General features: G+C 49.9%; 1 protein-coding gene across 1 annotated transcript in view; it reads left to right on the top strand.

Annotated features, from left to right (window-relative positions):
- Positions 1-13572, top strand: part of LOC311240585 (adhesion G protein-coupled receptor E3-like) — a gene marked incomplete at both ends in the record, with an annotated part of 93875 nt that overhangs the window by 39345 nt on the left and 40958 nt on the right. Inside the window, 2 exons of the mRNA XM_084329160.1 lie at positions 12503-12649; positions 12779-12925. Of these exons, the coding sequence (XP_084185286.1) occupies positions 12503-12649; positions 12779-12925 (294 nt within the window). The remainder of the gene's footprint in view (positions 1-12502; positions 12650-12778; positions 12926-13572) is intronic.

Raw genomic sequence — 13572 nt, 5'->3', positions numbered from 1 at the left:
GAGGGAGTTCCACAGCCTGGGGGCAGCTACAGCGAGTGTGGAACGCCTGGTGCGGGGGATGGTGAGGAGGTTGGAGTTGGAGGAGCGGAGGCCTCGTGCTGGAGTGTAGGGGTGGAGTAGGTTGGTCAGGTAGGAAGGGGCCAACCCGTGCAGGGATTTATAGGTGAGGAGGAGGATCTTGTAGGGGATTCGGTAGTTGATGGGGAGCCAGTGGAGTTTTTGCAGGGTGGGGGTGATGTGCTGCCAGGGTTTGGTGCGCGTGAGGACCCTCGCAGCAGAGTTTTGGACATACTGTAAGCGATCCAGAACCTTCTTGGAAGCACCAAGAAGGATTCCGTTACAGTAGTCGAGGCGGGAAGTGATGAAGGCGTGAATGAGTGTTTCCGCTGAGGTGTCGGCGAGTGAGGGGCAGAGGCGGGAAATGGTTCTGAGGTGGAAGAAGGCGGATCTGGTGACAGACTTGACGTGAGGGTGAAATGAGAGGGTTGAGTCCAGTATTACGCCCAGGTTCCTTACCTCCGTGGAGGGGCAGATGGAGTAGCCATCCACGGAGAGAACAAGGTGGTCGATCTTTTGGAGGAGGGCTGGGGAGGCTACAACTATTAATTCGGTCTTCTTGCTGTTGAGTTGAAGGAAGTTGGTGGTCATCCATGTTTTTATGTCCTGGAGGCAGGCAGTGAGGGAGGGGGGAGGAAGGGGAGCCGAGGGTTTGGTGTGGAGGTAAAGCTGCGTGTCGTCTGCGTAAGAGTGGAAGTGGAGGCCATGTTTCCTTATGATATCACAGAGTGGGAGGAGGTAGATCATAAAAAGGAGCGGACCTAGCACCAAACCCTGGGGAACACCCTGTTTAACAGGTGCTGGAGCTGACCTGGACCCCCTGAGGGAAACATACTGCCACTTGTTGGTAAGGTAGGATGTGAACCAGGACACCAGTGATGTCAAGGACACTTTCCAGGCGGTCTAGGAGGATTGAGTGTGAGATGGTGTCGAAAAGCAGCTGAGAGGTCCAGGACGATGAGGGTGTTGATGTAGCCAGCATCAGTAGCCATGAGGAGGTCATTTGTTACCTTGATCAGGGCGGTCTCGGTGCTGTGTTTAGCCCTGAACCCAGACTGGAGTGGTTCGAACAGGTCATGGTGGGCCATGTGACTGTAGCTGGGCGGCTACTGCGCGCTCGAGGACCTTGCTGAGGAAGGGGAGGTTGGAAATGGGGCCGAAGTTGTTGAGGTTATCGGGGTCCAGACCGGATTCTTTGAGAATTGGATATTCCGATACTATTCTGATACTTTGTGTTTAGTTATTCACGGCAGGTAGCGTGGCTACAATGTATCTCGCTGGTTTTGGCTCTACTCGTTCCACAGAGAGGGTGAACACAGCAGGCTGGAGCAGGAAGTGTTTCCACTGGAAGAAAGCACAAGAGAAAAGTGGCGTGTCCTCGTATCTCCGCAGTTCCGCGTTCCCGGGTGTCGTCCTTGCGACTCTGTCTTCCATACTGCCAAAACGAATTCTCCTTTCAACAGCGCCCGGGCTTCCTGGCACCGCCCCTCCACGCCAGCCAGCCAATCAATCTCCTGCTCCCTCCAGCGGCACACCCTGGCTGCGTAAGAAAGAGGGACTTAATGTGTAGACTTCAAAACTGAAATAGACTATCCCCCCCTGGCGGCCCCGTACTCGCCTGCTGTCACTGGCCCCAACACATATCACCATCCCCACAGGACGGCTCCCCCCGCTCTCACCGGGACTCCATGGACCTCATCTAAGCAGGGAAGAAGGGACAGCATGGCGCAGTACTGCGATAGGAGATTCCCATACATATAACAGTCGGATATGCACTTGCCTGTTAAAATGGCCAGGTAAGCATCTAGGTCCTCATTAGGACCATCGCTGGGCGTGTCCTCCCCTGTGACACCTACTGTCTCTGTGTTTTCAATACATTTCCCACAAGCCTCTTTGCTCTGTCTCAAAACCGTGTGCTTTATTTTTTGTTTGCATTGTGACAGACTCTGGGGTGTTCTGAGTTGTCACTAGACTGGATTTAACAAAATACAAACAACACACAGTAGGAGCAAGTTTAACAGCAGTTCTGTATCATTAGGGGCTCTGCTTGGCATCACTCATGCACTCTCTCGCGTACGTGCACGCGCACTGAATAAATTCCACAAATGTACCTTTAATACCAGTATTAGTCTGACCACACCCCTCATCAGCTTACCTTCATAAGCAGGTGTGTGGTCACCTGCTCTCCTCCTTCTCGCTTTCACCACAAGGAAGTGCCTGGTAGTACCCCACTTGACGTGTTGTTAGTTGAAAAGAGTTGTGACGAGTTTACATTGTGCTTAATTTTTTCTTCTCTCACATCTGTTGTAAAGAAAAAGTTTGGGTCATAATGTATTCCGCGGAGAGTAGACCCGCTAGACCTACTCTTCACCAGCGGTTCTCCATTCCCGCCTCCGTCGTGCGTTTTGGTGCTGGGCTGTTGCCACTTTCGTGGTTGCCGACCCAGCCCAGGAGACAGCCGATGGATAGTTTGCCTCTCCGAAGAGCCGAGGAGTCGGTGCCGTCGCTCCGGCGATGGCCTGATCTCGACTCTGGTTCTTCTGGTTCCGGGGAATCGTCCGTTGGTGAACGGGGGGTTGTCTTGGAGCCAGAGGATTTGCGACGCAAACTTTTCGCGTCTGCCCGTTCACGTCGCAAGATGGTAGCGTGCAGACGCGAACGGCCTGGGTTTGGGGAACTGCTGGAGACCAGCGAAGATGCGTCCGGCTCTGGATTTCCGATGGAAACTGAGGACTTCATGGAAGAGGCGGACGGATTCTTGTATGATGGTCCCGTGGAGGAGAGTATCCCTCCTCAGGAGACCCCGGAGGGGGGAGAAATGGCTCCATGGGGCTCCCTGTTCGAGGATGTCGAGGAACCACCTTGGCCTCATCAGCAGGATGCCCTACTGTCGGCCACATCAGACTGTGGCTCCTTAACCAGTCGCAGCCTGCTGCATGTGAGGGATGCGGGGTCGGTGGAGGAAAGTCCGCAGGGGGAACTGCGGGCTTTGTTTCCCGAGCTCATGGCGGTAGCCGCCGCCGCAAACGGCGTGCCGCTGCCGCTGCCATTGCCTGCACCTGTCCCTGATGATCTCATAGGTCATCCCTGGCAGCGTCGCCCAGTGAGAGGGGTGGACGTTGTCTACCCATTTTTCCCCTCGATGGGGGCCTATGTTCGTCGGGGTCAGGCGGTGTCCAACATCATGGGACTAACTCCCACCTACGTACCAGTTACGCGGGTGTCGGGGTTAGTCAAAGGTATGGGGGAGGGCGTGCCTCGGCTTGACAGTCCGATGGCCGCTCTCCTCTGTCCGGATATGGTGTGGGAACCCCTATGCAAGCCGGTCCTCCAGGGGAAATCGGCTAGGCGATTGGCTTATTGGGGTGACCAGTCATTCATCGCTGGTACACAATCGCTGGCTGCGGCGTCTAACATCGCCCACCTGGCTAGATTTGTATCGGGGATCATGACGGGCGGCACGGATCTGAACGAGGTAAAATGCGATCAGATCACCCAGGCTGCAGGAGCTGTCCTGCACCTTTCCCAGGTGCTGGCCATAGCCATGGGGAAAGTGCGCGCCCTGGCCACCCTGGGCCAGCGTCATCTTTGGCTGGAGCAGGCCCGTGTGCCAGAGAAGAAGAGAGCTCCTCTTCTGACGGCCGCCCTCTCCGACGCTGGTCTGTTCGGGAAGGCCCTGCGGTTGATGACCTCGACATGCAGAGAGATGGCAGAGGAGAGATCCATCCTCCAACCCCATTTTCCGCCTCCCGTCTTTGCCGGTGGAGTCAGAAGGCTTCCGCGACGTCGAGCTGTCTCCGTCGCCGCTACCACTGCCTCCGCCGCCGCTGCTGGCCCTTCCAAGAGGGCCAGGAGAAGAGACGGCGCTTCTGCCACCGCCGGCCCATCCACGACCGGAGGAGACGGTAGGGAACGTCGTGTCCAGCAGACAGTAACCTACCGTCCCTCCGGGGCTCCTCGGGGGGGCAAGACTCGAGCGGCGCGAGGTGGCAGATGCCGCTGAGTGACTTTTCCCCTCTGTATCCCCTCTCTTTTACACCCTCCCCGGCCCCTCTATGATTTTGTGCCTTAAAAAACATTATAAATAAAAAAGTTCCCCGACATAAGGGGGACTGTGTTTTGGCCGAACAAACTGTGTGTTTCTTCAACAAATCATATGGTGGGGTTGTGTATATATGAATCTGCACTTTTACGTTGTGAGATGAGTCGTGTTGTGTTACGAGGTTAAGCAAGGTCTGCAACGTACACTCAGTAATAGGTTCTATTAGCTTGATGCTCCACATGCAGGTAGAAACTGGTGTTATTCCATTGCTTGAACTAAGTATATGTGTCTCACAATGCTGTGTTGTTTAGTTGCAGTAATACTCGTACACGCACATTCCACGGCCTAGCCGTTACTCTCGGTCAGCGTTTTTTGCTATGTACGACATAGTCAACGGGTGTAGGATTCACACACATGCGACTTGTGTTTTGTTGTAAATCCTGTTCACTTTTTGTGGGTAGCGGGCATTGTATTAGCTTATGCTATGCATTGCATTCTACCGGAGGTTTTCAAAATGGCTACGGTTGTTTTTCTGTGTGTAGGGAACGAAGTGTGTTTTTGTGAGGGGGTGTCGAATAAACCCCTCCTTTCCCACTTGATTGGTTTAGGGGATTTTTGATCTCTTCTGCTGAGCCAGTCAGGGCCGAGCCGGTGGGACGTCTTGGCAGGGGGGGGGGGGTTATTCTGCCAACTCCTATTACAAGACAGGAGACGGCAGGATTCCCCGCCCGTTGTAGCGGTGTTGCCTTCCATGAGTTACGGTGTCTTAAAGGTGTCGAGTTAGGGCGTAGGGCTCACAGTTCTGCTGCGCCCGATTTATGTGTAAACTTGAGTCGGTTGGTCACATGACTCACAGTTGGCATATCTTTTTCATGACTATAAACTCATGTGGGAAGGTGTTTCTGGGAGGGTCTGGTCTTACACTCTGATTAACAAGAGTGACTGGATTAAAATCATGTGAAAACGGGTTTTTTACTCCCAGCTGTGCAGTTGGTTCATACGGGTGATGCTTTTTCTTTATTATTATAAAGAGTTGGATGTGTCTATATGGATTGGAAATGAGGGTCCCTGATGAAAACAAGACTAACGTCTTTCTCAGGTCTGCCTCCCCTTAACCAATTGTGTGTATTGCGCCGTACTGGGTTGTACCCTTTCTGCAATCTGTTGGGTAAAGTTTTCATTCATTCATTCATGGAGTTGATTGCATCTCGCCCCTCTTGTCGTTCCCCTGGGCGTCTTGGGGATTCAATAAGATGGTCTAAATAGCCTATTGTTGATGTGGGTATGTCAAAACGCACACATAGTGCTAGCTCAGGATGTTCTGTTGGACATTGGCTGACTGGCGCGCCTTGATTGCTTGGGGTTAAAACAGCGTTTTTATGAAGCAATTAGGATGGGTTTTTTTTCCTCTTCCGACACCCTGTGTGGTTGTCGATGGGTTCCCGTTCATATCAGGGGATGATAACGGAATGGATCTGAACATATGGGGAAGGGTCTCACGCCCTGGGGGTGGGCCGCCGGGCGCGGTTCGCACCGAAACGTCTGGGTGGCGCCTTCTTTTTATGTTTTAAGATCAACACGCATATCTGCCCCTTCTCCTGGAGTTGGCATGTCGGCGTGGTTAGGGCACGGGACTGGTTCTGGTCGCGCTGGTCCAGATCAGTTACACCCGTTGTCCGCCGGGGATGCAGATCTGCTGTTCTGGTACCCTGAGGGACTTGGGCTTTTTTCAGGGGGAAAAATGCTAGGTCGGTCCGGGTGTCACAGGGTTGAGCGCTATGGAACCCTTGTTGGGTACATTGTATTCTACACTGTCGTAATGGCTTACGGCCGTGCCAACCTGTACGCGCCCGATCTCGTCGGATCTCGGCCGCCATGCAGGTTGGTCTTGGTTGGTACTTGGTTGGGTGACCTCCTGGGAATACCAAGTGCGGGGTGCTGGGGCTGGTTTTCCATTTTTTACGCTCTTCTCTTACGCATGTCGAAGAGGGGCCTGTTGGGGTGGTTTTGGCCTCCTCGGGGGACCCTGTGCTCCCCGTATCACCGGGCCCGGTCCGGGGTAGTGTTTCGTTGACCCGTAGGCCCGGGATAACCCTGTTGGAAACTGGAACACGGGCTGCGGCAGTGCTGCAGGTGTGTTTTGGGTTTTTTTTCCTGAGGGGTTATGGGACCAACCACTGCATAGGGTAACACCTGGGTGGTTGGTTCTCTGGTGTGTTGCTGCAGTGTCAACTCCCGGGTTCACCGGTTGAGGGTGCCCCTGCACGTTCATGACGTCTGCCAATCGTGTCAGCCTTCTCTGTGGAGGCTTGGTCATGCAACAACGCCAGCATACGCCCCTTCTCTGTGTTCAGCTGTCCTTTCTGGCGCCTGTCTCGTCCGCAGTCTCCAGGCTAGGGTTAACAGCCTGTTGCCTGGTCTTTTTCCCCGGTGCACTGCCTGCTTCCGTTGGTTAACTCTTGTGTGTTTACGGCCATGCTGTCTGCCTGTTGCAGGGCCAGTGTGCCAGACGGTGTACTCTTGGGGAGGACAGGGCCCGCTCGGCTGAGGGGCCTTTGTCCGAATACGCTGGCGATGTGGGGGGCGGGGTCACTAAGTGCCCACCTGGTGGGGTCTTGATGCTGGCATCATGGACTTCTCCGGGCCCCCATTCCAGGGAGTCCAGTCCTTTTGGTGGGTCTGGGTCTTCCTTCGCGCTCCGCTGCTATGGCCTTGCCACGGGGTTGGGTTTGCCCTTGATCCCGTGATTCTGGGGGCAGTAACGAGGTTGTTTCCCTCCGTTCGTTCCCGGGTGGCATGCGGGTTGTGCGTGTGTGTGTAGTCGTGGGGTCAAGCCACGGTCTGCTCACCCTGTGCGTTGAGTTGCTTGAGTGCCTCTTCGCACGGTCGGGTCCGTCGCCCTCCCGGTAAACCTCTAATAGGGGGGGTGCCCTCCATTAGGGGGGGTCGGGGGGGCTCGGCCCTCCCTGTTCTGTTGGTTGTGGGGGGCCTTCAGCGGGGTGTATTTGTCGGCCAGTGGCTCCGCTTGGCCTCCCTTTGTGCATGAGTGATGCCAAGCATAGCCCCTAATGATACAGAACGTTAGGTTATGACTATAACCAAGTTCTGTTAATTAGGGGTGACGCTTGGCATCCGACGGCCGCTGCAGCCCTTGACCTCACCTTGTGGTGAAAGCTTGGGAAGGAGGAGAGCAGGTGACCACACACCTGCTTATGAAGGTAAGCTGATGAGGGGTGTGGTCAGACTAATACTGGTATTAAAGGTACATTTGTGGAATTTATTCAGTGCGCGTGCACGTACGCGAGAGAGTGCATGAGTGATGCCAAGCGTCACCCCTAATTAACAGAACTTGGTTATAGTCATAACCTAACGTTTTAATGTTGTTTAGGGGGAAAGGAGGGGTTAGTGTGATCGTCAGCCAGTCCGTAATCCTAGAGAAGTGCCTTGGTCCGTTAGCGGGGTTCAGTCCACAGAGAGCGGTTCTCGTACGGGCGAGGGATGATCCGGGAGAAGAGACGTCAGACAAGCAGGGGTTCTCATACGATCAGGGGATATAGCACACAGCAGGGTCCTCCTTCTGAAAGCAGATAAACACAGCATGGGGTCAAACAGACAGCACTCTTCCTCCTCTTCCTCTGTTCTCTCTTACTCACATTCGTACCGGTTTTGCCTCAGCTACTCCAATTCATTCTGTCTCCATTTTCTATGGTGTGGTGATTGCGCTCACCTGTCTCGGGCACGTCTGGCACAGGTGCACTTCATCTGCGCTGATGTGCTCTGCTCTGGTGGGAGTTTCTCTGGAACTCCTAATATAGCCCCAGTACCTTGGCCGACACATAGCGGCCGTCTATTACCACGCCAGCCAGTCTACCACAGCATGTAGACTTTCTGCAGAGCACATTTTTGGTTTCTTGCTGGTTGAGGTGGCTGCGTATCTATTTTCCATTGTTGCAGAAAATATCTGCGTCTCATTCGCTCTGGTACCGCAAGAAGGCTGACTAAAGACTCCCACAGAGTCGGGCGTACTGTGAGCAGCGGACTGGACTCCGCGCGGCATGTCCGCAGTGATTTGAGGTTTCATAGTCGAGCATACCACCGCGTACCAATTTCCTACATTTCTCGTGCCAGTTTACAAAATGTCCCACAATCCTTGGGCGCTATTTACACTTTCTGTCATGGTGTCATCCACCGATGTCAAAATAAAGAGTCTAGGTTATCTCTGTTTTCAAGCTTTCGAAATAAATCTGGCTTTTTTACACACTTTCAAACTTCTCAAGTTTCTTCAGATGATGAAAAAAGACATGGTCCAAATGTAGTAAAACAGAATTTAGCATCATCTACCTGCCACAGTCTTACCTGACCAATCCTACCCATAGAACCATGATCCTGCCCTACTCTCTCTTGGCACAGAGTGAGTGTTCAGAGTAAAATGCAGATCGGTGTCACATTTAATGCAGGTCGATGTTCGCACTTTGAGTATGCTGCGCAGACCTCTGCAGAGTCTGTTTCGCGTACGTTCCGCCTGACTCTGTGGGAGCCTTAGCTTGAAACACACCGCTGTCGAAGCACCTCTGAAACGAAAATTCTTAGTCTGGTTGTTCACACCAGCAGCACCTGTCTTCTCCGCTGCTCTTATTAATCACAGGTAGAGCTGGTATTTGTCATGGGTTAAAAATAGCTTGATCAGCTTCTTACCATCTTCTGTCCATGGTCTATCAACATGGTTTCATTGCTGGGTTAATGGCTGTCCTGGAGTGATGACCGGAGTGTTGGACGTCCCGTGATGAAGACCGGGAGAACGTGACCCTCTTTGCGCCGCCCCCCTGTCTCCCTGTCTCCGGCTGTCTCGGAGTTATGACCGGAGTGTTGGACGTCCCGTGATGAAGACCGGGAGGACGCGACCCTCTTTGTGCCGCCCCTTTGCCTCAAATAGATCCGCTATCAGCTCTATCTTTAATCTCTCAAAATGTTCAGTTGCTATCGCTATCAGCTCTATCTTTAATCTTTCAAAATGTTCAGTTGCTATCGCATGCACTTATCTGTGTTTCACTACACACATGAGTGCATGCTTACCAACTGTTCGCCTGTTTTTACTGCAACACTACTATCACCGACATCTAAGAAGGGAGATCCCCCCTTGAATGACCCTTCTAAGGTTTCTCTCCTCCACATTGCCTGTGGTGCATTTTTTCCTATTGCTAGGTTTTAGTGAGTTTTTTCTTACCTTCGCGTGGGGTATGTCTGTGAGTGTTGCATTTATTTTAAATGTTTTGGACCTTATGGTGTTCTTGTTTTGTTCTTGACTTATTGTGATGTTTCTTCTTGACTTGTTTAAAGAAGACGTGTCCGGCCCATGGGGACATTAACTTGTGTTGTCGGGCCTTACAAATAAATCTGATTTGATTTGATAACTTTTGGACATTTTAAATCCATGATTTTAAACCGTTCTGTCTCTGTTTGTACTTGTCTTGGACCCGAGAGAGAAAGTGTCTCTCTCAGTTCCAGTGTTGTAGTCGAGTCACTAAATCTTGAGTCCGAGTCGAGTCTCGAGTCCCCAGTGTTAGAGTCCAAGTCCGAGTCACCAAAGAAGAGCCCGAGTCGAGTCAGTGTTGAGTCCCCATTACCCTAGTCGAGTCCAAGTCATGAAGGTTGAGTCCACTCCACTCTGGCAGTCAAAGAGCTGACGTTCTACATATCGCTCTCACCTTGCGCTGCTCCTCTCCCCTTTCTCTGTCTCTCCACTCACTGTCCCACAACCCCTCCTCTCTGTGTGTGTGTGTCTTTCTGCGTGTGTGTATATGCTGGTGTGAACGGTGGAGTCTGTTAACAAGGGTGCACACTGTCTTAGGTATGAAGTTAGATACAATATTTAGTTATTGATATGTAATGGCCTGATTATAGACCTATCATGTTATTAAGCTATAGGTCTAGGAGCTCTATAATAGTTCAGTCATATGAACTAAACTCTTTCTTCCACAGACACAGATGAATGCAAATCCAAAACCCCCTGTGGTCCTGACTCTCTCTGCACCAACACACCTGGGGCCTACACCTGTGCTTGTAAACAGGGGTACTCACCAACCAAACCAGACAAAAAACCCAGTTGGACCAACCCCTGCCAAGGTAAGATTTGGCCTGCCTGGCCTTAAGAGTCTTAACTCATTGACGGCCACGCCCCTTTCCCCATCTGCACTGACTAGCACCAGCTTTTCTTGACCATTTTCACAATATTTCCCGATCTTTGCTGAGCTATTGTATATTCTATATTATAGCTATGGAGACAATAGTAGGGCTCATTTGACAGACACTATTTCTAGTCCAACATGTAAAAAATAGTTTGTTTCTACACACTGTAGTTTGTAGTTTATTACACGCTAAACATCGCCCATTTCCAAAGTAATCCAGTCTTTTTCCATAGATCGCGAGATAAAACGTGATAAGCAATAAGCCCAAATCGTTCTGGTTGATCCCCTGACAAATCAAAGGTATATAACATGTACACAGACACTGTGATCGTTACAGAAACATAGACATAGGTTTCAAGTTCAAGTTTCAAGTTTCTTTATTAGTTGTCATACAGAAATACAGAATACTTTTGCATGTAATGCTTCTTTCTGTTTTGCTCCTGAGAGTGTGCTAGGTAAAATAACAAGATAGTGTAAAATAGTATAATATAAGTATAAAATAGAAAGTCAAGTACGTAAACAAGTGTAAACAAAACAAAAATGTTCAATATACATATATACAGTATATGTACAGTCTATACAATGCAGATACAGTACAGTGTCGAAATGGTGAAGTATAGCTCAGCTTGTGGTGCCACCTTGTGGTGGTGAGGTGCATGAGATTGATGCCAATAAATATAAAGTGTGTTAGTGTCTAAAGTGGGTAAAGTGGGTGCTACAGTGTGTTGTTTATTTAAAGTGAGTGTGTGTGTGTGTGCATCATGAGTGTGTGCGTGTGGATGTGTGTGTTGTGGGTGTATTTTATGGTCTGTTATTGTTCATTGTTCATTGAGCATCCTGATGGCCTGGGGATAGAAGCTCCTTCTGAGTCTCTCTGTGCTTGCCATGAGACTCCGGTATCGCTTGCCTGACCGCAGCAGTTCAAAGAGGCAGTTGTTTGGGTGGCTGGGGTCTTTGATTATTCTCTTAGCTTTATCCATGCAGCAGGGGGTCCTTACCTTGGCCAGTAGGTACTCCAAAAAGAATAATTCCAATGATCCCATCGGCGATCGGGATTACCTGTTTATATGTAATTACACGTGTTTACGGGAAACTATAGGTTTTGAGGCGAGCAGATCTGCTAGCGATTGCTTTGCAAGAGCTCCTCCCCCTCAAAGCGAGTCTTGATAGTCCAGTTCATTCATTGTCTATACTGATCCCTTTCTATCAGAGTTCAAAAGGTAGGCGATACTGCCACCTGGTGAAATTCAATCGGCATTGCAATTCCAACATAGGCAAATGAGCCAGGGACCGCTAGAGTGATCCGGATGATCGTTTAGAATGGGGATCAAAGGAAAAAGATCAAAGGATCCAAAAACTAGTTTACTCGTTATTGGCCACCAATGAGTTAAAGGAACGCTAACACACCAACATCATGGGAGACAAGAAGACAGACAGCAATTTCCTCTCTGTGCATTCAGTAGAAAGCTATCTTAGCACAAAGGAATGCAAGCGGATACGGACCAGCTAGCTTAGCTGTTGGCCAAAAACACCTCTCCCGGAGCTTTAAGCTAAGCTAGTGGTCCATATCCATTTCCATTTGTTTGTGCTAAGATAGACTAGCCTGCAGCCAGATAGCTTTCAGAGAGGACATTTGTATCATTTCCCATAATATTAACCACCAATAGACGTCTGGTTTACCTTGTTGTCAATTGGGGTTCTAATCTGGGCTAAATTCTACGTCACTGGCCTTTTGAAATTCTGTATGGAAAATGCAACCTGCAATAACCCAGAGGAACCGTGTGTATATAGATGTGTAGTAGGGAGGTTAAAGGGCAAGTTCAGAATTCTGGACCCTAGCCCTATTTCCTACTGTACTTACCAATGATTGTTAGTGGGTAGTTACTGGGTAGACCCAGCACAATCCAAGCTGTTCTTCATACTGGATAACACTCTGGCAAGTTAGTGACAAAATTAATTTGAAGTAATGGCGCACCGCCACTGAAATGAATGCTGAAACCTACTCCACAGTGCACTCAAAGCAAAGCTCATTTACTTTTGTTTTGCGGCTAACTGTGGAGGAACTGGATATCCAGTTTGAAGCACAGCACATGTTTAGCTAAGAAAGGACTCTACCCTTTGACAACATCATTGATGAGTAAGAAATTGAGCTAGGATTCCAAAATTCTGAACTTACCCTTTAAAATGAGCAAGATCTTTCCTTGTATTTTTGATACAGATACTGATGAGTGTGTGAAAGATGCCACCATCTGCGGACCTGATGCCAACTGTACCAACTCTATCGGGGCTCACAGCTGTACCTGTAACCCGGGTTACCGGCTGACCAACCCAGACTTTATAGCCAGCTTCAAAGACCCATGCAAAGGTCTGTCCGGCGTTTGTGCTTGTGTAATGTTTTTCTTTCTTTTTACCATAAAAAGAGAGAGCCTAGAGATTGCATCTCTGTGGTGCCATGACAGCTGATCTTTGTAAATGTGTGTTCTCTCCTCTACAGACATAGATGAGTGCAGTGAGACACCAGGTCTGTGTGGTCGTAAAGCTGTGTGTACGAACGCCCCGGGGACCTTCCACTGTTCCTGCCCTGACAAATTCTTCCCCTCCACCGGAATCCTGTGGGTTGAGGGCGTCACATCTTGTCAAAGTGAGCACAGTAAACAAGATCTCCTGTATGCTTTTATTAAGGGTCTTTGGGCATGGTTTTTGCTTTATTTCACCTTTCTGTGAGGGACAGCTGTCTATTTTTGCTTTATTTCACCTTTCTGTGAGGGATAGCTGTCAATCCCTGGTCCCTGTGGTTAATTGCCTCATGGGTCGGCAGGTGTGTGGGCTTGATTGCACCTGATTCAGTGCAGCTGTGCCTATGGCAATGCTGAGCCTATTTAAGTTTGGATCTCGCAGTGTCAACTGCTAATTCATTTCCTAGTGTTGGCTATCCTTTTGGTCAGGCTTGTTATATTGAAGTGTAGTGCTGATCTCTGATTCAGAATTGAGCCTTTATTGCAGTCATTCTTGTTTTAGGCTACTGGCGTTATTCTACACATAAACTCCCTTAGTGGAGGTTTATCGTTTTACTTTTTCAATATAAACTCCGTTATTAGGAGGAGCCTTTGTGGCTTATTTACTTTTCTACTATACCTCTTTATTGAGTAGTCCTTTTTTTTGGACTTGATTTATTTTCTTAATTACTCACTTTGAGGCTTCCACCTGTAAAGGTTGTTTTGTGTTGTTTATTTTTCCCCTTCTCCTAAAATGTCTGCGTAAGCAGTTTAGTGGTTATTCGTTCCACGG

The sequence above is a fragment of the Notolepis coatsorum genome (assembly GCF_963971535.1).
Source record: "Notolepis coatsorum genome assembly, chromosome: 14".
NCBI lineage: Eukaryota > Metazoa > Chordata > Actinopteri > Aulopiformes > Paralepididae > Notolepis > Notolepis coatsorum.
Note: the sequence above shows the minus strand (reverse complement) of the source record. Positions and strands in the feature narration are given on the sequence as shown.